The sequence below is a fragment of the Pelophylax lessonae genome, assembly GCF_965119305.1.
Source record: "Pelophylax lessonae genome assembly, chromosome: 3".
NCBI lineage: Eukaryota > Metazoa > Chordata > Amphibia > Anura > Ranidae > Pelophylax > Pelophylax lessonae.
Genome location: NC_138770.1, coordinates 674,898,149 through 674,921,974, shown reverse-complemented (window position 1 = coordinate 674,921,974; position 23,826 = coordinate 674,898,149). Strand labels below are relative to the sequence as shown.

The 23,826-nt window shown below is 45.6% G+C and overlaps 1 protein-coding gene and 1 long non-coding RNA gene across 2 annotated transcripts in view; one reads left to right on the top strand and one right to left on the bottom strand.

Annotated features, from left to right (window-relative positions):
- The window catches only part of ZFAND3 (zinc finger AN1-type containing 3), a 367,558-nt gene that overhangs the window by 57,624 nt on the left and 286,108 nt on the right, over nucleotides 1-23,826 (bottom strand). Inside the window, exon 5 of the mRNA XM_082249318.1 lies at nucleotides 2,128-2,292. Within this exon, the coding sequence (XP_082105444.1) occupies nucleotides 2,128-2,292 (165 nt within the window). The remainder of the gene's footprint in view (nucleotides 1-2,127; nucleotides 2,293-23,826) is intronic.
- LOC309549206 overlaps nucleotides 1-23,826 on the top strand; it is a 386,600-nt gene that overhangs the window by 151,639 nt on the left and 211,135 nt on the right. The window lies entirely within an intron of this gene.

Sequence of the window (23,826 nt, the reverse complement as noted above, 5' to 3'; positions counted from 1 at the left end):
GCCATCTTTACCTGTGTACAGGTGTTCCAAGCAGCCCCGTGGAGGCTGCCAGTTAAAATCAATGGACGGCTACATGGATTTCTAGGAGCATCCATGCAGGGCCGATCCACAGATTGCAATGCAGTCTGTCTTGTGCTCTGATCCATGCATCAAAAACGCATGGATATATAGGGGTAACCAATATTGTGTTTTACTGGCCAGGTGGGCCCACTTCTATTGCAGGAAGGGGAATTCTGTATTTTTGAATACCCAGTGTTTGTCCTTGTAATAAGTATAAACTGTAAACAGTCGCTTAGTCGGATATTAGGTCATGCTCATTATGAGGGGCCCCGGATAGAGTCACGTGTAGAAGACAATGCAGATGTTGGGGGCAAGACGGGGGATTCCTGAGGGCCTTTTTTTTCGAGGTCATATTCTGCATTTCCAGGACATCTGTATATTAGCAAATTAATGATGGAACTTTATAAACTCATTAATATGATTTTTAGGCTTCAGGCTAATCGGTTCTGATGAGCATTTTCTGGTAATTATTATGCCATAATCAGAAATGTTTCTGCCCACTGTGGTGACCCCCAATAATGAGGCAGAATAAACATTATGCTGAATTGTTTTTCTGAAAGAAGCTTCTGATGACAGCTCTGCACAACTGAAAAGCCTAACATCTAAAACGTTCTCCTCCTACATATCCCGCCTGCGTTAAAAAAAATTAAAATGAAAAAAAATAAAAAATATATGTGTACTTAACCATCATTGGTGTCAGTGGGAGGAATAGTGTCCCATCATTGGTGTCAGTGGGAGGAATAGTGTCCCATCATTGGTGTCAGTGGGAGGAATAGTGCCCCATCATTGGTGTCAGTGGGAGGAATAGTGTCCCATCATTGGTGTCAGTGGGAGGAATAGTGTCCCATCATTGGTATCAGTGGGAGGAATAGTGTCCCATCATTGGTGTCAGTGGAAGAAATAGTGCTCCATCATTGGTGTCAGTGGAAGAAATAGTGCTCCATCATTGGTGTCAGTGGGAGGAATAGTGCCCCATCATTGGTGTCAGTGGGAGGAATAGTGTCCCATCATTGGTATCAGTGGGAGGAATAGTGTCCCATCATTGGTATCAGTGGGAGGAATAGTGCCTCATCATTGGTGTCAGTGGGAGGAAGTGTGCCCCATCATTGGTGTCAGTGGGAGGAATAGTGCCTCATCATTTGTGTCAGTGGGAGGAATAGTGTCCCATCATTGGTGTCAGTAGGAGGAATAGTGCCCCATGATTGGTGTCAGTGTGAAGAATAGTGTCCCATCATTGGTGTCAGTGGGAGGAATAGTGCTCTATCATTGGTGTCAGTGGCAGTAATTGTGCCCCTTTGTGGCGTCAGTGGGAGGAATAGTGCCCCAAGGGCTGAATAAATAGAAGCAAAGGACCGCATCCAGCCCCCAAGCTGCAGTTTAGAGACCGCTGGTCTAGGCGATCGGTCTGACGAAATCCGGGAGTTCATATTTTAAATCTTTTTTATTTAATAAAACGGTTTAAATTTGCTGGACGACTGAAATTCCTAAAAATAGGTGGCTCTGGTTTTTTCATTAATTTATTACACAGTTAGTAATCAGAAACTGGCTGACATTGCCTGCAAAGTGGCTGTAATTACGCTGTAGTATAGATGGGTTTTTTTTTTTACAATCCGCCAGTGGGCTGATCGAACAAAACTGAACAGATTCTCCAATCCACACAAGTGAGGAGGATGGAGGAATACTCCCCACTACACTATTGTATTATGACAACGGGACTCCTCCGCTGTCAGAATACACTGATCGCCACTGCGGAAGACTGGCTGCAGCTGCTGATAGAATGAAAATTTCCCAACATTCCTGTTTGACAAAAATAAATCATTAGATCGATTTCTGTTGAGCTGGAACGGCCATAGACGGATCGAAATTTGGCTGGTCCCGGCCGAACTGGCCAAATTTAGATCTATGGCCAGCTTTACAGTGCCCCTTCCACCTAGACCGCCATTGTTCTCTCCTCCCAGGTCTGTATATATTCTGCCCCTTAGGGCAGTTCGATGCACAAATCTGACACCTGTCAGGCCTGTGGGCCCTGTACCCGGGGTCACCCGTACCCCAGAAGATAACACTCACCGCAGCGACACGAGCCCAGCTCCTGTTGTACCAACTCCAGTTTTATCTGGCAGCGGTAGCAGCGGCGGCGGCTCTTCTGTTTGGGGCGGTTACGGTCGGGCCCTTCGCCGCTGTCTAGTAGTCGAGGCCGTTTCATGGGAGATGGTTCGTCCTCTGACTGGGAATCTGGAGAAGAAAATAAAAAGGCAACACTTTATACACAGGAACAAGCTATGGAACGAAAGAGCAACATTCACATCTCAAAGTGGGCCTGTCAGTAACAAGTCTACATGAATAAATCCCTGACATGGATACATACCTATTCGCCAGCACACCAAGGATCTTGCACAGCAGTCCGAATAAACTTTTTATTCCACAAGGATCACATTAGGATAGGTGCAACGTTTCGCGCAGGACCCCTTCATCAGGCATGTGACACACGCCTGACCAAGGGGTTCGTGATAGATCCAGTGTCCAGCTGGTGATCGCTGCAGCACCCACAACTCATGTGCCTATATCCAGGAAGGTGTGCGATGGGAATATGAACTATTCTAAATCCCTTACAGGTCACAATATATGGCAACAGTATCAAAAGCTCCACCTTTTATCATTACCACTTCAACTCTGGAAGGTTTTGCCCCCTTAACCACTTTACCACCGGAGGATTTTGCTGTCTTACGTCCAGCCACTTTTTGCGATTCGGCACTGTGCGACTTTAACTGACAATTGCGCGGTCGTGCGACGCCGTACCCAAACAAAATTTACGTCCTTTTTTTCCCACAAACAGAGCTTTATTTTGGTGGTATTTGATCACCTGTGCGATTTTTACTTTTTGCGCTATAAACAAAAAAAGAGCGTAAATTTTGAAAAAATAACAATATTTTTCAAGTTTTTTTATATGAAATTCCCCCCCAAAAAAAATGTAAAAATCAAAATGTTTTTAAATTTTTGGCCAATTTGTTTTCTGCTACATATTTTTGGTAAAAAAAATTGCAATAAGCGTATTTTGATTGGTTTGCGCAAAAGTTATTGCGTTTACTAAGGGAAAGATTTTTGTCGTTTTTGGTGTTTTTTTTTTTTAACGAGTAATGGCGGCGATCTGCGATTTTTTTTGCGGGACTGCGACATTGCGGCGGACAGATCGGACCCTTGACTGACATTTTTGACACTTTTGGGGGTACCAGTGACATTACTGCAGTAATCAATGCTATAAATATGCACTGTTACTGTAAAAATGACACTGGCAGGGAAGGGGTTAATTTTATTGGAGAGGGAGGGGTTAATGTATGCCTGGTGCTTACTGACGTGTGTGGGGGAGGTGACTGAGTGACACAGGGACAGATCGGATGTTCAGCTATGCTAAACCCTGCAATCTGTCACTGTCTGTCACTTAGGAGGTCCGCCCACTCTGTTTACACAAGCAGGCGGATCTCCAGACTCGATTCCCCGACGATCGGGGAAGAGCAGCGGTGATCACCGCTGCTCCTCCCCTGGCCCGACTCCCGCTGTGACTGAACACAGCGGGAGCGCGCCGCCCACAAGGGGAGGAGTCCAGCGACGTAGTACTACGTCGCTGGACGATAACCAGCCACATTGCTGCAGTAGCAGCAATGTGAGCAGACGGAAAGTGGTTAATGACCAGGCCATTTTTTTGCAATACGGCACTGCGTTACTTTAACAATTGCGCTGTCGTGCGACGCTGTACCCAAAAAAAAAATAAAAAAATTGATGTCTTTTTTTTCCCCACAAATAGAGCTTTCTTTTGGTGGTATTTGATCACCTCTGCGGTTTTTAGATTTTGCGCTATAAACAAAAAAAGAGCGACAATTCTGAAAAACACCATATTTTTTACTTTCTGCTATAAAACATTACCAACAAAAAAAAAATAAAAAAAAATAAAAAAATCACATTTTTTTTATCAGTTTAGGCCAATTTGTATTCTGCTACATATTTTTGGTCAAAAAAAAAAATCCCAAAAAGCAAATTTTAATTAGTTTGCGCAAAAGTTATCGCGTTTACAAACTACAGGATAGATTTTTGGACTTTTTGTTATTTTTTATTAGTAATGGCGGCGATCAGTGATTTTTAGCGGGACTGCGACATTGCGGCAGACAAATCTCACACTAAAGCCCCGTACACACACGCACAGATTGTTGGCCGTAAATTGTCGGCCAACGTCCGATCGGCCGATTGTAGGCTTGTTAGTATGATGCTTCCGACAACCAACTGCGACTTTTCGGCCGAAAAAAATCTAGTGTGCATGCTATAAAATTTTTGTTGGCCGTCAACACAACGGCCGATTGTTCGTCAGTCAGTACAGATTTCGGCAGACAAAAATCAGATGAGCAAGACTGGGCATGCTCAGAGAAGAAAAAACACACGGAAAGTCAACCATCACATGACATCACTTCTGAAGTTGGTTTTTGTTGGCCAACAAAAGTCCAGTGCAAGTCTAGAGCACATTTCAACCAACAAACAACACTGGACAAAAGACGGCCGATCGGTCGGCCAACAATCTGTGCGTGTGTACAGGGCTTTAGTGATACTTTTTGGGGACCAGTGACACCAGTACAGTACCAGTATACCAGTATAATAAGCACTGTTACTGTATAAATGACACTGGCAGGAAAAGAGGTTAATACTGGGGGTGAGCAAGGGGTTAAGTGTGAGCCTAATTGTGCTTACTAACTGTGTGTGTGTGTGTGGGTGTGTATGTGTGTGTGATCAGTGATTCAGCTTAGCCCAGACACACAATCTCACTGTGCCTGTCTGACAGGAGATCCGCCTGCTTTGTTTACATAGGCAGACGGCTCTCCTGTAAGTCCCGGTTCACACTTATGCGATCTGGAGCCGGTTCACACTGTGGGTCCCCGCATTGCATTCCCAGGGCAGGCAGTTCACACTGCCATATGCGAATCGCTGGGGGTGTCAATTCAAAGTTAACGACACCCCCAGATCAGTTGACATATCGCAATGCGAACTGACATTCGGACATGAATCGGATCGCAAAGATGTGAACCAACATGCGATCCGATTCTGCTGCGGCCCCAAAAAAGGGTGTGTTTGTGCCGAATCAGATGCGAATTCAGCCATACAATCTATATGGCTGAATTTTTACCGCATAGACATCGCATGTGATTTTTAGAGCAGTGCGCTCCGAATCACATACGATGTCTGCCATCGCAGATGTGTGAACCGAGCCTCAGTTTTCCCGAAGATTGCGGGAGGCCGGCGGTAAACAAGCTAGTTCCTCCTGCGGTCTGGCTCCCGCTGTGTCTACTCACAGCGGGAGAGCAGCTCCGGCGGCGCGCTTGCGCCACCACATGCACATAATCACGTACATGTACATGATTATGCGCAGCCGAGCCAGTAATTCTGCGTGGGGCGGTCGGCAAGTGGTTAACATTCCTGTTGACAATCCTCAATTCTCCCAACAGCAATCACTGAAAAAGCAGAATTATCCATATTTTTTGATGGGGTGGGGGGGTTAAAGTAGGCATGGTACTGGTTCTCAGGCCGGTTATGTAAAAGCAATAAAGCAATTTCCCATAAGTCATTGAGCTAGAAATAAAATCGGAGGGCCCTCATAGTGCCCAGGAGGGTGGATCTCAGAAATCACTCGGCTCCATGTACTCATTGCTGCCGCTACCTGACAAATCAAACAATCAGTATGCAAAGCATGCACATTAGCGGGATGAGAAGAGTGAAGTGGAAACTCTTGAAATGTTCCTATGACAAGTCAAGAGCCCGCTGACCCCAAAATGAATCTAATTATGTTTTTCCCAGAAAGGCGTGTTTATTCCGAGGACACAGAAACCTCTCAAATGATAAAAACAAGGAGGTCACATCCGGAAAACGGCATCTCATTGAAGCAGCCGGCTGACATGAAGAGCACCCGTCACTTGCATGCTTCCAGACAGATAAACCGCCGTGGCCAAAAGTTTTGAGAATGACGCAAATATTAGTTTTTCACAAAGTCTGCTGCTTCAGTGTTTTTAGATCTTTCTGTCAGATGTTACTGTAGCGCCCTCCTAGGTAGGTGCTAGTGAGGACATGGCTCGGTTTGGTGGGGGGGGGGGGGGTGGGTGTAGCACCCTCCTAGGTAGGTGTTAGTGAGAAAGTATAGTATGAGCTCCGTCTGCATACCAGAGGGGGCTGTAGGTAAATCTATATTGTTCTCTGCCTACCAGAGAGCAGGATCTGTTAGTGAGGTCTGCTCATTGTGCTCAGTATGCGATTCATTCAGTTTGGAGTGTTTCACACTGGTCCAATAGGGAGGCATGTTGGACAGTGGGAGGAAACCTGACAAATGGGTGCATAGGCTTTTGATACAGTCCTAGTGATTAGCAGAAAGCAGGTAACCTTGGTGCATTCTGGGATACTGTATAAAAGCCAGGACCACATGTGCTGTGGGGTCTTTGGCTGGAAAGCGGAGTACCGGAGGGAGGGGGCGGCTGCTTCCTCCTCTGTAGAGGTGCCATGCGGTCGCAGGAGGTCGTCCTGAGGGCCAGAGGAGTGGTTGAGAGGAGCTGTTTTTTTTTATTTGGCGCTGAGTGCCCGGAAGTGATGTCATGACATCACTTCTGGGTTTTACATGGAGACCCGATCAGAGCCGAATGCGGCTTTGATCGGGTCTTCTCTTCTGCGGTCGTGCAGGTAGGATGCCCAGGTCTCCCGGTGGGACAGGAGACCCAGGCGAGCTGCAGAAGGCGGCGGGAGGGAGACGTCCCCCCCCGCTCCTTGTAATGACAGCCGAGCGGCTTCTCAGCAGGTATATGCACTTTCCCGAAATATCGGTAAGAGGTCTGAAGACGTCAACAGAATGACGAAACGCGTGTAAGGTGGAATGCACGCTGTGACCTCACGGGAGCCGAGTGGAACGCATACAGTGTTCACCGCTCTCCACACTGTCTTTCTTTGCCTATTTCAGCTTATATCTTTTACCTTGGAAACAAATAAACATTTTAAACAATATCACACCATCTGGAGCTTTCTTTTTGTCCCCCACCCAGTCAGATGCATGGATAGAAAAGAGTGAGGGCTGAGACTGCTGAACCCTGGAGTGGGACCGTTCCTGGCCCAGGTGGCCAGAAAAGCACTGTCCGGTCTTAGTGCCATAAGGCATATAAGACCCATTCTCTCTGGTGAGTGAGCATTTCTGTTACCCTTCACGGTGGAAACCGAGTGTCATCTTAAGACCATCTGGAAGTCGGGCGCAGAGCACTTGCACTTTTTCACTAAAGCAATCTTGAACTGTTTACACAAAAGTCACTATATGATTTCTAATGGACTCTATATATGAACTTTTTTTGAGCACTTATTGGGACATTAATGCACATAGTACTTTATGAATGGTATTCAAATTATATTGAATCTTATTTAAGAAGATACTCATCTATTTAATTATTTATTTATGCATTTATGTAATTATTTATTCATCTATTTTTATGTGTATTGATTATTGTCTGCACTTTGGTAGTATATGTTTACACAATTAACCACTTGCCGACCGCCGACTATTTACTGCGGCAGTCAGCCCCATACAGGCAAAACGACGTAGGGCTACGTCGCTCGCCTACGAGCCTCTAGGGGGTGAGCGCGCGCCGGCGGAGGTGCGCTCCCGCCCCCGCTTGTTCACGGGCATCCCCGCGCAAGTGACCGGCGGCTCCGATGTCTGCCGGCCACTTGCGATCTCCCACTGGAGAGGGAGAAAGGCAGGCGGCTGATGTAAACAAAGCCGCCTGTCATTCTCCCTGGTGTAACTGCAGAGATCATACGATCCTGCTATGTAGGATCGTATGTCTTTGTGGTTACATCACTAGCCACGCCCCCCACAGTTAGAATCACATCCCTAGAGATACATTTAACCCACTGATCACCAATAAAGTTAACCCCTTCCCTGCCAGTGTCATTTTTACAGTAACAGTGCATATTTATAGCACTGATTACTGTAGTATTGTCACTGGTACCACCAAAAGTGTCAAAAATGTCAGTCAAGGGTCCGATCTGTCCGCCGCAATGTCGCAGTCCCAAAAAAAAAAAAAAAAAAAAAAAAAAAAAAAAAAAAATCGCAGATCGCCACCATTACTAGTAAAAAAAACAATAAAAATGACATAAATCTTCCCCGTAGTTAGTAGACGCAATAACTTTTGCGCAAACCAATCAAAATACGCTTATTGCGATTTTTTTTTACCAAACATATGTAGCAAAAAAACAAATTGGCCTAAAATGTTAAAAAAATTTGATTTTTACATTTTTTTGGGGAATTTCATATAAAAAAATGTGAAAAATATTGTTATTTTTTCAAAATTGTCGCTCTTTTTTTGCTTATAGCACAAAAAGTAAAAATCGCACAGGTGATCAAATACCACCAAAAGAAAGCTCTGTTTGTGGGAAAAAAACTCCGTCAATTTCATTTGGGTACAGCGTTGCACGACCGCGCAATTGTCTGTTAAAGTCGCACAGTGCCGAATCGCAAAAAGCGGCCCAGACGTAAGACAGCAAAATCCTCCGGTGGTAAAGTGGTTAATGCACATAGTACTTTATTAATTGTATTCACATTATATTGAATCTCATTTATGAAGATACTCATCTATTTAATTTAATTATTTATTTATGCATTTATGTAATTATTTATTAATCTATTTTTATGTGTATTAATTATTATCTGCACTTTGGTAGTATATGTTTACACAATTAATTAGCAAGCGCTATAGGTAGATCCTATTTTGAGGCTATACACTTTCATTTTCATTCCAATAGACTTGCATAGGTATGGAAAACCTACTTGAAGCAAGCAAAAGCCTCTCAACACAGCTTAGGGTCCATTCACACCAGCAGCTGCATTGGTGAAGCCTAAAGAGGAAGGGGTGTGGTTTGCAGATGACAGGGGGGGGGTCTTAAACAGGAAGGGGTGTGGCCTTGGCAGGAAGGGAGGTGGTCAAATTTAAATTAGGGGGTGCACAAGTTTAGTCAGGTCTAGGGCAGCACAAAACCTTAATACACCACTGCGTGTATGGCCAGCATAAGTCACGGTTTACATTATTCGCTCTCTGTGAATAGCTAAAATGCATACTTGCCAACTGTCCCTTTTTTCCTGGGACAGTCCCTGCAAATAGGAGCCTGTCCCAGGTAATTTATATTGTCCCTGGAAGCGCCTGTTAATCGGGCTGCCCATAACTGTTATGCAGAAGTAGTGAAGCTGAATGGGAGAATTATTACAACTCTGCTACTGTGGCCTTAAGTTTGACATTCCCTTTTCAATTTCCTGTAATTCTCTCTATATTGAGTAGACTCTATAATCTTATAATTAGGCGAGATTGATTATGCAGGGTGGGCGGAGCTTCATGGAAGTGGGTGTGGTAAGTAGTTGATAGCTGTGCTGCAAAGTGTCCCTGGAAATTTTTTTTAAATGTTGGCACTCTGACAAGCTTGTGTTTGCTTCTTCTGAAAAGTCAAAGTGTGTGAAAGTTTCTAAACATACCATGTGGGAACAACAGCTTGTGCTGCGCTCAGAATAGTTATTTAGCGCACAATTTACAAATCACGCACACTTCAAAATGTCACGTCTCTGTCAGCGGGTAAAAGCATCCCTGGATGCTGGGGGGGGGGGGGGGGGGAGATAAACGGTAGAAAAATAACAACTGCAGAATTATTTTACTGCATACGGCAGAAATAATCCCAAAATCCAAATCCCAGCACAGAGCTCGGTGCGAGACGCCCGCTGGACCCGAACGCGGCAAAAATCTGCCTTTTATTTCAGCTGCATCAGTAATTCCCAACATGGCGGGGGAAGGGTCGGGAACGCTGGCAGGTTTTATTATCTGTGTCCTTGTTTTAGCCGTCTCCGGTTACCTCTGCAGCGAGACCCAACAACCCCACACTGTACGCTTGCTTACCTATCAAGAGAGAGACTATTTTTATTTTTAATCTGAAATAAAATTGCTTCTTAACCACCAAAAGATTTGATGATTTGGGGAGCCGTGTCATCTGCTGGTGTTGGTCCACTGTCTTTTATCAAGTCCAAAGTCAGCGCAGCCCTTTACCAGGAAATTCTAGAGCTCTTCATGCTTCCCTCTGCTGACCAGCTTTATGGAGTTGCTGATTTCATTTTTCAGCAGGACTTGGCACCGCCCACATTGCCAAATCTACCAATACCTGGTCACATGATCATGGGATCACTGTGCTTGATTGGCCAGCAAACTCGCTTGACCTAAACCCCATAGAGAATCTGTGGGGTATTGTCAAGAGGAAGATGAGAGATACCAGACCCAGACTGTGGCCAATGGGAGTGGAAATTTTCCTGGCATCAGTAGAAGAAATCGTCACCACACTTGGTACTATTATTATATTACATAGTATATTAATATACTATATTGTTGATGGTAGTAGGAGAAATGGTGCCCCATTGCTAATGGTAGTAGGAGAAATGGTGCCCCATTGTTAATAGTAGTAGGAGAAATGGTGCCCCATTGTTAATAGTAGTAGGAGAAATTGTCCCCCATTGTTGATGCTAGTAGGAGAAATGGTACCCTCTTGTTGATGTTAGTATGAGAAATGGTGCCCCACTGTTGATGTTAGTAGGAGAAATGGTGCCCCATTGTTGAGGCTAGTAGGAGAAATGGCGCCCCATGTTGATGCCCCATTGTTGATGCTAGTAGGAGAAATGGTGCCCCATTGTTGATGCTAGTAGGAGAAATGGTGCCCCATTGTTGATGCTAGTAGGAGAAATGGTGCCCCATTGTTGATGCTAGTAGGAGAAAGGGTGCCCCATTTTTGATTGTAGTAGGAAAAATGGTGCCCCACTGTTGATGTCAGCTGGCAGAATAGTGTCTTGAATCATTGGGACGAATAGTGCCCCAGGGGCCAGAAGAAGGCAAGCAAAGGCCCAAAGTTTGGAGAGGCATCCTGGCTCAACCCTTTTACCTCAGAGAAACTTCTAACATCAATTTCAGGTTTCAGGGTATCTTTAGGTACACAAATTCATTGGGGGTCAGTGGCAAAAAGCCCCTTACATTGGTGGTCAGTGGGAAAACTGCAATATTTAGAGACAACCAAAATGATAATTGATGTCATGATGCTGGCTTTTCCAAGTTGTGTTGGTCCTGGAACTACCATCAAATCAGAGTCGATCAGTCACAGCTATAGAAACCCCTAGCAACCTCTGAAGAAACCCTAGAGTGCCATGCAATCCTGGTTGAGAATGGCAGTACTATAGGCTGGGGCTCCTTCCACATGTTGTAGAGTGTGACGTCCATCAATGAACGTTGGGAGGAAAATAGGTTTAGATTCTTCATAAAAAGGTGAGGTCATCTATAAAATGGATACAGCTGAGTTATTTTCATCTGCTTGAAAATGAGCAGCTAAAACACTAGGAGCAGTTCCATAAACCGACAAAACTGTCACTGGAAAAATAAAATCTATCATCCTCGCCCTTTTAGTAATTGGCCCCGTAGGAGAAGCTTGGTGACCCTGACCTCCCTATGCAGAGAGTCTGTGTGACCCTCTCCAAGTGTTAAGCTGGGGGACAGATCATTTCATCCTCCGGGGCCACGGCCAAGAGTTGGCGGCTCTCTCAGCCTCAGGAGAGGGAGGAAGAGTTGTCAGTAATTAGCGCTTTCCACTCTGCGGATTAGACGAGTTTCTTAAGAGGTCGGAACGGTGGGATTCCAACATCTCCCAGCTGGTAATCTCCATCTCATTTACTGCTAAGAAGGAAGATAACCACGCAGCATGTGACAGCGAGGCAGTATGTATGCTGTACACCAAAAAGACTTACAGGAGATTATAAATTGTATACAGTTCCATATATACAGATACGACTATATTATCACCACCATCCTGACAAGTACGGCTGATAACAAACAGAAAAACACAACATAAAATATTCATAATTCTGTTCAGCCAGTGTTCTAAAATCACACGGCTCCTCTGCAATGCAAAGCTAGAAGGGTGACACCACTGTTCACTAATGCATCCTAGCAAATTTCTGCTTAGCAAGCTTCCTCGATGGCCTACAGAGGAGCATCATCAAAACTGCTGAGGTCCTCCCTGTAAATCTACTTCTCTTCCAAGCTACCTGAAAACTTCCTTTCTTCCATTGCCCGAAACATGTTATGGCTCGTTTCCACTGAGCTTTCTGGTACGGTTCGGTACGGTACGCTATTTATGCCGTTTCCATTATGAATGGTACCCTAATTCCGAACCGTAACGTACCACTTTTTGGTACCCTTTCGTTGGGGTACCAAGCACATTAGTACCGTACCAACAGGGTGGAGCTACACTCTGCAGAACTTTTATTGGTTGACAGAGAATCGTCTATCACAGCTTTCCTGCTACACCACGCCTATCATGAAAGGGCAGTGGAAACGCAATTCCGTTCCGAACTGAACCGAACCGTACCGTACCACTCAGTGGAAACGAGGCATTAGACTGACAGCACTTTGCAAATATGAATGCACCCACGCCTATACACCATCTATTTTGCAATTTAATTGAATTAATGCTTATAATTAAATATTTTGCCGTGATTCTCTAAAATATCCTCTGCAGTAGCTTTACAACTCTCACAAAGTGAAATAACTTTGCAACTATCTGTGCCTCCAAAGCTGAGATTCCCCTGCATTAGTTTGTGTCCTTGCCCCTCCCACAATGGTGAGATTTTTTGTCAGTAGTTTGTGTCTCTTTCTCTCCCACAATGGTGAGATTTCCCTGCAGTAGTTTGTGTCTCTGCCCCTCCCGCAATGGTGGGATTTCCCTGCAGTAGCTTGTGTCTCTGCCCCTCCCACTATGGTGAGATTTCCCTGCAATAGTTTGTGCCTGTGCCCCTCCCACAATGAGATTTCCCTGCAGAAGTTTGTGTATCTGCCCCTCCCAAAATAAGATTTCCCTGCAGAAGTTTGTCTCTGCCCCTCCCACAATGGTGAGATCTCCCTGCAGTAGTTTGTGTCTCTGCCCTCCCACAATGGTGAGATTTCCCTGCAGTAGTTTGTGTCTCTGCCCCTCCCACAATGGTGAGATCTCCCTGCAGTAGTTTGTGTCTCTGCCCTCCCACAATGGTGAGATTTCCCTGCAGTAGTTTGTGTCTGTGCCTCTCCCACAATGAGATTTCCCTGCAGAAGTCGGTGTCTCTGCCCCTCCCACAATGAATTTCCCTGCAGAAGTTTGTGTCTCTGCCCCTCCCACAATGATGAGATTTCCCTGCAGTAGTTTGTGTGTCTGCCCCTCCCAAAATGGTGAGATTTCCTGTAGTAGTTTGTATTTCTGCCCCTCCCCAGTGGCGGAGCTAGACTTTTAAAACAGGGGTGGCAAAGGGGTGGCTAGGTATTATTTTGGGGGGTCAATATACAAAGTGTAATTTAGTGTCAGATTCGTCCACCGCAATGTCGCAGTCCCTCTAATGATCGCTGCCATTACTAGTAAAGACAGGATACAGGTGGTGGTGATCAGAGGATACAGACAGGATACAGGTGGCGATCAGAGGATACAGACAGGATACAGGTTTGCCCCCAATGATTATTGCAGAGTGCCACAGCAATGCCCCCAATGATTATTGCAGAGTGCCACAGCAATGCCCCCAATGATTATTGCAGAGTGCCACAGCCTTGCCCCCAATGATTATTGCAGAGTGCCACAGCCTTGCCCCCAATGATTATTGCTGAGTGAGACAGCAATGCCCCCAATGATTATTGCAGAGGGCCACAGCAATGCCCCCAATGATTATTGCAGTGAGACAGCCTTGCCCCCAATGATTATTGCAGAGTGCCACAGAAATGCCCCCAATGATTATTTCAGTGAGACAGCAATGCCCCCAATGATTATTGCAGTGAGACAGCCTTGCCCCCAATGATTATTGCAGAGTGAGACAGCAATGCCCCCAATGATTATTGCAGAGTGCCACAGAAATGCCCCCAATGATTATTGCAGTGAGACAGCAATGCCCCCAATGATTATTGCAGTGAGATAGTCTTGCCCCCAATGATTATTGCAGAGTGCCACAGCAATGCCCCCAATGATTATTGCAGAGTGCCACAGAAATGCCCCCAATGATTATTGCAGTGAGACAGCCTTGCCCCCAATGATTATTGCAGTGAGAAAGCAATGCCCCCAATGATTATTGCAGAGTGCCACAGAAATGCCCCCAATGATTATTGCAGTGAGACAGCCTTGCCCCCAATGATTATTGCAGAGTGCCACAGCAATGCCCCCAATGATTATTGCAGAGTGCCACAGAAATGCCCCAATGATTATTGCAGTGAGACAGCAATGCCCCCAATGATTATTGCAGTGAGACAGCAATGCCCCCAATGATTATTGCAGAGTGAGACAGCCTTGCCCCCAATGATTATTGCAGAGTGAGACAGCAATGCCCCCAATGATTATTGCAGAGTGAGACAGCAATGCCCCCAATGATTATTGCAGAGTGAGACAGCAATGCCCCCAATGATTATTGCAGAGTGCCACAGCAATGCCCCCAATGATTATTGCAGAGTGAGACAGCCTTGCCCCCAATGATTATTGCAGAGTGAGACAGCAATGCCCCCAATGATTATTGCAGAGTGAGACAGCCTTGCCCCCAATGATTATTGCAGAGTGCCACAGCCTTGCCCCCAATGATTATTGCAGAGTGAGACAGTAATGCCCCCAATGATTATTGCAGTGAGACAGCCTTGCCCCCAATGATTATTGCAGAGTGCCACAGCCTTGCCCCCAATGATTATTGCAGAGTGAGACAGCAATACCCCCAATGATTATTGCAGTGAGACAGCCTTGCCCCCAATGATTATTGCAGAGTGAGACAGCAATGCCCCCAATGATTATTGCAGTGAGACAGCCTTGCCCCCAATGATTATTGCAGTGAGACAGCAATGCCCCCAATGATTATTGCAGAGTGAGACAGCAATGCCCCCAATGATTATTGCAGTGAGACAGCCTTGCCCCCAATGATTATTGCAGTGAGACAGCAATGCCCCCAATGATTATTGCAGAGTGAGACAGCAATGCCCCCAATGATTATTGCAGAGTGAGACAGCCTTGCCCCCAATGATTATTGCAGAGTGAGACAGCCTTGCCCCCAATGATTATTGCAGTGAGACAGCAATGCCCCCAATGATTATTGCAGAGTGCCACAGCATTTGCCCGCAATCATTGCAGAGTGCCAGCGTCGTCCCCCCCCCCCCCCATGAGACCGGCTTACTTACCTCACGGACGGACGGTCATCACAGCAGCTTATCATCGGTCCGCGGCTCCCTGCATCTTCTCAGTCCTCCCGCCGGCGCCTCCTCGACCAATGGCACGGCATTTGCCATTCGGCCAATCAGGAAGCGGGAGGACCCGCTCCCTGATTGGCCGGAGGAGGATCCATGTGACAATAGCGAATTTTCATTCGCTATTGTCACAGAATGGGCGGGCTCGGCTTCGGGACGCACTGTTCTGCTGCTCCCTGACCCTGGCCGCCAGCTTAGAGGGATCAGCCGGTTCTGCGAACCGGCTGATCCCATCCCACCACTGCCTGTGATTCCTCCGCTGCCAGCCTGGATCGGGGTGGCAACAGGGGTGGCAGGGACTTTTTCTGGGGTGTCAATTGACACCCCAGCTAACCCTCTGGCTCCGCCACTGCCCCTCCCACAATGGTGAGATTTCCCAACAGCAGTTTGTTTCTGTGCCCCTCCCACAATGAGATTTCCCTGCAGAAGTTTGTGTTTCTGCCCCTCCTACGATGAATGAAAAGCAGGAGGGGGCCTAGCAGCTGCTCATCACAATTATCACTTTTATAATATTTTATTGGTTTACTAATACTTTTGTTACACTAATAGAGGTGGTCCTTGGCGCGGGTGAATATACTTGTTTTTTCCCCTCCCGCAATGAGATTTCCCTGCAGAAGTTTGTCTCTGCCCCTCCCACAATGAGATTTCCCTGCAGAAGTTTGTCTCTGCCCCTCCCACAATGAGATTTCCCTGCAGAAGTTTGTCTCTACCCCTCCCACAATGAGATTTCCCTGCAGAAGTTTGTCTCTACCCCTCCCACAATGATGAAATTTCCTCACTTTAAGCAGAGGGAAACGTCCCCTCCTGCTGCTCGCAGGTGTTTCTCGGCTAGCCATAGAGGTTCGCAGAGACCATATCGTCTCTGATCGCCTCTAAGGTCTTGGAGGACTGGAGCGACGGAATTACGACACTTCTAGGGTGGAAGTAAACTATTTTTTTTTTTTATTCAAAAGATCACATTCTTTTTTTTTTTTTTGCTTTTAAAAAGGTAGAGGAGATATTTTGGGTCTCTTTAACCCCAGATCTCTCCATAAAGAGGACCTGTCATCCCTTATTTATATTACATTCATTGTAGTAGAAATAAAAGTGATAAAAAAAATTTAAAAATAAACGGAAAGTGTAAAAATAAAGAATAAAACTATAGTATAAAACAAAAATAGAAAGCGCCCCATCCCTCCCTGCTTGTGTGCAAGAAGCGAATGCATATGTAGATCACACACGCATGTGTAAACGATGTTCGCACCAGACATGTGAGTAATCGCCGGGAACGTTACCGCGAGAGCAATAATTCTATTTTACAAGAAATCGGGGAATATATTATCCTTTGTTTTTTTTTTTATTCATTAAAGTGTATTTTTTCTAAACAAATTGTGTTTAAAAAATTGCTGCGCAAATACAGTGTGACATAAAATATTGTGAGAAAAGATCCGAGCGCTTATGGGTTAAATTATAAGTGTGCCTATGTTAACCAAAGAAACTTGAATTTGAAAAAAAAAAAAAGGGGGCTGCTTGCTAACGAATAAGGTGTGGTGCCTTAAAAGTGAAGAGGTCAGCGCTGCTCTTTACACTGTATTGGCATAGTATATAATTAAATTATAAAGGTTTAATTATATACTTTGCCAATACAGTTGTAAGGAGCAGCGCTGACCTCTTCACTTTTTGACATAAAATATTGCCACAATCGGCATTTTATTCTCTAGGGTTTCTGCTAAAAAAAATATATATATGTATATAATTAGTAATTTTCTAGCAAAAAACACTGGATTTAAACAGGGAATTTGAAAATGAACAGAACTAAACTACAGTGCCTTGCAAAAGTATTCAGCCCCCTTGAACTTTGTGACCTTTTGCCACTTTTCAGGCTTCAAACAAAGATATAAAACTGTAATTTTTTGTGAAGAATCAACAAGTGGGACACAATCATGAAGTGGAACACAATTTATTGGATATTTCAAACTTTGTTAAATAAAAAATGGAAAAATTGGGCGTGCCAAATTATTCAGCCCCCTTAAGTTAATACTTTGTAGCACCACCTTTTGCTGCGATTACAGCTGTAAGTCGCTTGGGGTATGTCTCTATCAGTTTTGCACATTGAGAGACTGACATTTTTGCCCATTCCTCCTTGCAAAACAGCTCGAGCTCAGTGAGGTTGGATGGAGAGCATTTGTGAACAGCAGTTTTCAGTTCTTTCCACAGATTCTCGATTGGATTCAGGTCTGGACTTTGACTTGGCCATTCTAACACCTGGATATGTTTATTTGTGAACCATTGCATTGTAGATTTTGCTTTATGTTTTGGATCATTGTCTTGTTGGAAGACAAATCTCCGTCCCAGTCTCAGGTCTTTTGCAGACTCCATCAGGTTTTCTTCCAGAATGGTCCTGTATTTGGCTCCATCCATCTTCCCATCAATTTTAACCATCTTCCCTGTCCCTGCTGAAGAAAAGCAGGCCCAAACCATGATGCTGCCACCACCATGTTTGACAGTGGGGATGGTGTGTTCAGGGTGATGAGCTGTGTTGATTTTACACCAAACATAACGTTTTGCATTGTTGCCAAAAAGTTCAATTTTGGTTTCATCTGACCAGAGCACCTTCTTCCACATGTTTGGTGTCTCCCAGGTGGCTTGTGGCAAACTTTAAACAACACTTTTTATGGATATCTTTAAGAAATGGCTTTCTTCTTGCCACTCTTCCATAAAGGCCAGATTTGTGCAGTATACGACTGATTGTTGTCCTATGGACAGAGTCTCCCACCTCAGCTGTAGATCTCTGCAGTTCATCCAGAGTGATCATGGGCCTCTTGGCTGCATCTCTGATCAGTCTTCTCCTTGTATGAGCTGAAAGTTTAGAGGGACGGCCAGGTCTTCGTAGATTTGCAGTGGTCTGATACTCCTTCCATTTCAATATTATCGCTTGCACAGTGCTCCTTGGGATGTTTAAAGCTTGGGAAATCTTTTTGTATCCAAATCCGGCTTTAAACTTCTCCACAACAGTATCTCGGACCTCCTGGGTGTGTTCCTTGTTCTTCATGATGCTCTCTGCGCTTTAAACGGACCTCTGAGACTATCACAGTGCAGGTGCATTTATATAGAGACTTGATTACACACAGGTGGATTATATTTATCATCATTAGTCATTTAAGTCAACATTGGATCATTCAGAGATCCTCACTGAACTTCTGGAGAGAGTTTGCTGCACTGAAAGTAAAGGGGCTGAATAATTTTGCACGCCAAATTTTTCAGTTTTTTATTTGTTAACAAAGTTTGAAATATCCAATAAATTTCGTTCCACTTCATGATTGTGCCCCACTTGTTGTTGATTCTTCACAAAAAATTACAGTTTTATATCTTTATGTTTGAAGCCTGAAATGTGGCAAAAGGTCGCAAAGTTCAAGGGGGCCGAATACTTTCGCAAGGCACTTTATTTGTTGTGGGTGGAGGTGAGCTTTAAATATATATATTTTGCAGGCAGATGCCATCAAGGTGAAGGTGAGCATTCCATTGGATGTACACTGAGATGGAAATATGGCCGCCGTTAGGCCTCCAATTTCCAGCATGTAATGAGGATGTATTTGTAAATGATGACGCTGCGTTCCTGGAAGGAAATGAATGGTGGAGAGAGGAAAGGATAATACAAGTCATCTGTCCGATAGAGATGAGCCCGTACAATCTCATCACCATATATCATCCTATCAGAGCTCGCCGTCACCTCCACCGCTATCAGCACCATCCCCGCCACTTCATCCTGTTTATAATTGCTGATGAGAGGTAATAAGGGCGCCATGGCTCAGCGCCTGTCCGATACACTCCAGTGGAAGCCTATTAGGTAATAACTTTTATTTACAATCGCCTCCTTCCATTACGACCGAGCTTAGCGCACATCGGGGGCCGCAGAGGGGTCACGTCACACTTCGATTTGGCTGGAGGTTTAATAGGGGACAATTTTAGAAAGGTCGGTGCAGCCGGCTCTGAGATCGAGAGCTACGTGACCTCCAACTGCAATGTACGGGACAGACTGACGCATCAAAAGTATAGACTGACATATTACAAACACATCTGTCATTTAAAGTAGTAAATCGAATCATCTGAATCTTATAGAGCAATCTTTCTACCCCAGAAGAACCCTTTAATCAATCTATAGGTCCCAGGGAACCCCTACCATCATTACTCATACATTGGGGATCAGTGGTAAGATTGTCCCTTACATGGGTAGTCAGTGGGAAGAATGTTCCTTACATTGGAGGTCAGTGGGAAGAATGTTCCTTACATTGGTGGTCAGTGGGGAGAGTGCTCCTTTCATTTGTTGCCAGTGGGAAGAATGTCCCTTACATTGGTGGTCAGTAGGAAGAATGTCCCTTACATTGGTGGTCAGTAGGAAGAATGTCCCTTACATTGGTGGTCAGTGGGAAGAATGATCCTTACATTGGTGATCAGTGGGAAGAATGCTTCTTGCATTGGTGGTCAGTGGGAAGAATGCTTCTTGCATTGGTGGTCAGTGAGAAGAATGCTTCTTGCATTGGTGGTCATTGGGAAGAATGTCCCTTACATTGGTGGTCAGTAGGAAGAATGTCCCTTACATCGGTGGTCAGTGGGAAGAATGTCCCTTACATCGGTGGTCAGTGGGAAGAATGTTCCTTACATTGGTAGTCAGTGGGAAGAATGTCCCTTACATTGGTGGTCAGTGAGAAGAATGTTCCTTACATTGGTGGTCAGTGGGAAGAATGTCCCTTACATTGGTGGTCAGTGGGAAGAATGTTCCTTACATTGGTGGTCAGTGGGAAGAATGTTCCTTACATTGGTGGTCAGTGAGAAGAATGTTCCTTACATTGGTGGTCAGTGGGAAGAATGTCCCTTACATTGGTGGTCAGTGGAAAGAATGTTCCTTACATTGGTGGTCAGTGAGAAGAATGTCCCTTACATTGGAGGTCAGTAGGAAGAATGTCCCTTACATTGGTGGTCAGTAGGAAGAATGTCCCTTACATCGGTGGTCAGTGGGAAGAATGTTCCTTACATTGGTAGTCAGTGGGAAGAATGTCCCTTACATTGGTGGTCAGTGAGAAGAATGTTCCTTACATTGGTGGTCAGTGGGAAGAATGTTCCTTACATTGGTGGTCAGTGAGAAGAATGTTCCTTACATTGGTGGTCAGTGGGAAGAATGTCCCTTACATTGGTGGTCAGTGGAAAGAATGTTCCTTACATTGGTGGTCAGTGAGAAGAATGTCCCTTACATTGGAGGTCAGTGGGAAGAATGCTCCTTACATTGGTGGTCAGTGGGAAGAAGGAGGAGGACACACCCAAAGAGCTCTCTGTGAGAACCAGCCCTTTTCAAGCCTGGGCCTTGCTTGCTAGCTTGGCCCAGGAACAATGCCTGATCCTGGGGGAGGCCCTGGGAGGGATCCCCCTGATGACACGGGGCCTAGTGAGGAGGAGGTGGAGGACCTGTCTGTGGGTCCAGGCCCCGGTGAGAATGCGGATGTCTTCAGCCAGAAGGTTATCAATCGTTTTAGGGCGATTGGGAGAGCGGAAGAAAAACTTAAAGTTTTGAAGGCTGAACACAAATCCTTCAAAACCAAGTATTTCCAGGCCTGGAGTAAAAATCGCATAGCCATGAAGCCTGAGTTACAGGAATTGGAAGAAAAGGTAAAGGAACAATGTTTATTATTGGAAAGGCTGAAAGACAGAAGTGGAGCATTTAAAGAAAAGTTTGACAATGAGAGGCGTTTTACCAGCCAAGCATCAGCAAGTTCTGTGGATCAGCAGCCTCAGTTAATGGATGACCAGGCTCCATCTGCCTCTGCACCTCTCCCCCCATGCCAGAACTGGGAATCACCAGCGGCAACCAGCCAGGGGGTTGAGAGTGGACATGGATCCCTGACATTCATCCAGCAGATGGAGTCACCCCTGAAAGCAGACAAGTTTGTCTTTTCTGATGATCCATCAGAAATCCCTGAGGATGGGCAGAGGAGATACAGGCCAGCAAAGCCAGTAATGGTGGAGAAGTCCCAGTACACCATGCTGCCATCCAACATGTCTGCCCCATCTGCTGTAGTGGATGGTGTCCCAGGTGAGAAGGAGCTCTGCATACAGCTACCTATGGGAGTTACCGCTGTGGAGAAACCGACAGACATGCAAGGAAAATCCCTGACCGTGGAATCCCCGGACCATCAGATGAATGTGGATGGACCTGCATTAAACACCCCAGGCATGGATTTTGCTGGTCTGGCTGAGACCAGTAGTCCCACGGCAAGCAAAATGGCTGCCAGCTCCAAAGAGCCTGCTTCATGTTCACCTGAGCCTCCCAGTCTTCCAGTGCTGATTGACCAGCTGAGTGTTGATGGGGGAGGGGATCAACATGGTTCTGGAAGTGGAATTGAAGTAGCAATGGAAATATCCTGCAATGCTTTACCTGCTGCTGTGTTAAAACAGAATGCTATTTCCACAGCTGAAAACCCTGTCCTAGTGGAAGAGGAGATGACAGCTGGAGTTTTTACCAGTGCAGCAGCTATGGATTCTGCTGTGAAGACAACAGCAATAATAAATATCCCAGCAAGTATAAAAAATGACATTAATGTTAAAGCAATGAATGTGGTGGGTGGTGGTGAAGGGGTTAGTAATGCTGGGAAAAATAAAAATGACATTTCTCCTCCTGCTCAGCAGAGGAAAGATTCGATTGCACAGATCAATCCCGAATCTGTGCAATCGTTATCTGCTAAGTGTGTGTCAGATAATTTAAAAAAAACTGATGGATTTTCTGCTGGGAGGAATGTTGGAAGCTATGCTTCAGCTTTGGGGAGTCACACCAGGGTGGGTGGTGGGAATTCTGTTATTGGTCAAAATTCAGGGAGGTTTGGTGGGTATAGGAGGAGGAATGTGGTACAGTTGAGGTGGGTGGGGGATGGAACTCCACCAGTAAGGGGGAGGGTGGCTGAGTTGATTTTGGAAATGGGGTTTAAAGTCTGTGATATTTTTGCTTTAATTTGCCCGGTGGGGAGTTATGAATTTGATTTGTCGTTTGTAAAACCTGAAAGTTTGGATCTCTTCTGGGAGAGATTTAGGAGGTGCAAGGGCCTTCAGCAGTGGAGTGGTTTGGTGCCAAAAGTGATTTCAAGACAGCCTCTGATAAAATCAGTGACCATTTTGGTGCGTAACGAATCCATACCAGAGGCTGATTTATTAGTATGGCTACGCCGATATGGCGAGGTCCTCACTCCACTGCGGAAGGTCCTTGATGAGCATGGGATATGGACAGGGGCCTGGACAGTGTCACTAAATTGGGGGTGCTGGGCGATGTAGTTCAGCACCTTCCCTGCTCAGCCTTTCTGGGTAGGGATAGGCTGACCATTTTCTACCAAGGTCAGCCTAAGGTATGTAATAAATGTGGTGATAAAGGCCACTTTGCATCGTCCTGCACCCACAAGAAGTGCTCACTGTGCCAGGATTTAGGCCATTTGGCCAGAGAATGCACCCAGATTCGGTGCAATTTGTGCCAGCAGCTGGGTCATCCATATAGCCAGTGCCCAGAGGCACTGCATAACTTGCCAGGATTGGAGACTGAGCTGCAGAGGCTTGATAAAGAAGATGAAGCAGCTGAAGTTAGAGAGGAAATTGTTGTTGCCCCTCCTGTGTCTGTTGTGTCAGATTCTGTTTCCCCTAGTGAGGTGGTCCCTGAGTCTGTCCTTCCTGTGTCTGTTGTGTCAGATTTTGTTTCCCCTAGTGATGTGGTCCCTGAGTCTGTCCCTCCTGTTGTTCCTACATCTACTGTGCGTAGATCCTCCAGACTAGCGGAAGCTGCTGGGGGGGCGGGTATAGTGGATCTTCCCCCTCGGCCTACTCCACCTCCAGTCCCTGTCTCTCGACACCGCAAACGCGGCCAAGAGGGTGCAGGGGTGCTGGATGGTGGTGGGGTCGATGGGGTTGAGGGAGGGGTGTCCATGTCCCATGTCTCACCCTCTGTTGTGGAGGATTCGGATGAGGAGGGGTGGGAGAGGACAAAGAGGAAGAAAAAGAAGAAGAGGAAGACCAGTAAAGTGGTCGTTTCTTCCTTACAGTTAGAGCCAGGAGGGGTTCCTCTTGGCAACACATTTTCGGTTTTATCAGGGGAGGAGTTGGTGTCGGATTTATCTATTTGTTTATCATCTATGGATGAGGGGGAGTCACATAGTGTAAAGAGAGCTGTCTCGGGTGATGAGAGTGTGGTGGAGGTTAAGAAACGACTACCCCAATCATCCTGATGGCAGTGCCCGCTCTGATAAAGGTGGCGACCATTAATGTCGCCAGCGTGAAATCTGCAAGAGCTCGTGATATTGCCTTATTTTTGCTCAGTGAGTTTGATGCTGAGATTTTATTTTTGCAAGAGACCTGGCTCAATACTTTGGCCGATGTCCATCTAGCAAAAAGGGAGTGGAGATGCGGTCCCTCCTTTTGGTCTCTTGCGGCTGAGCCTTGCAGCGGAGTA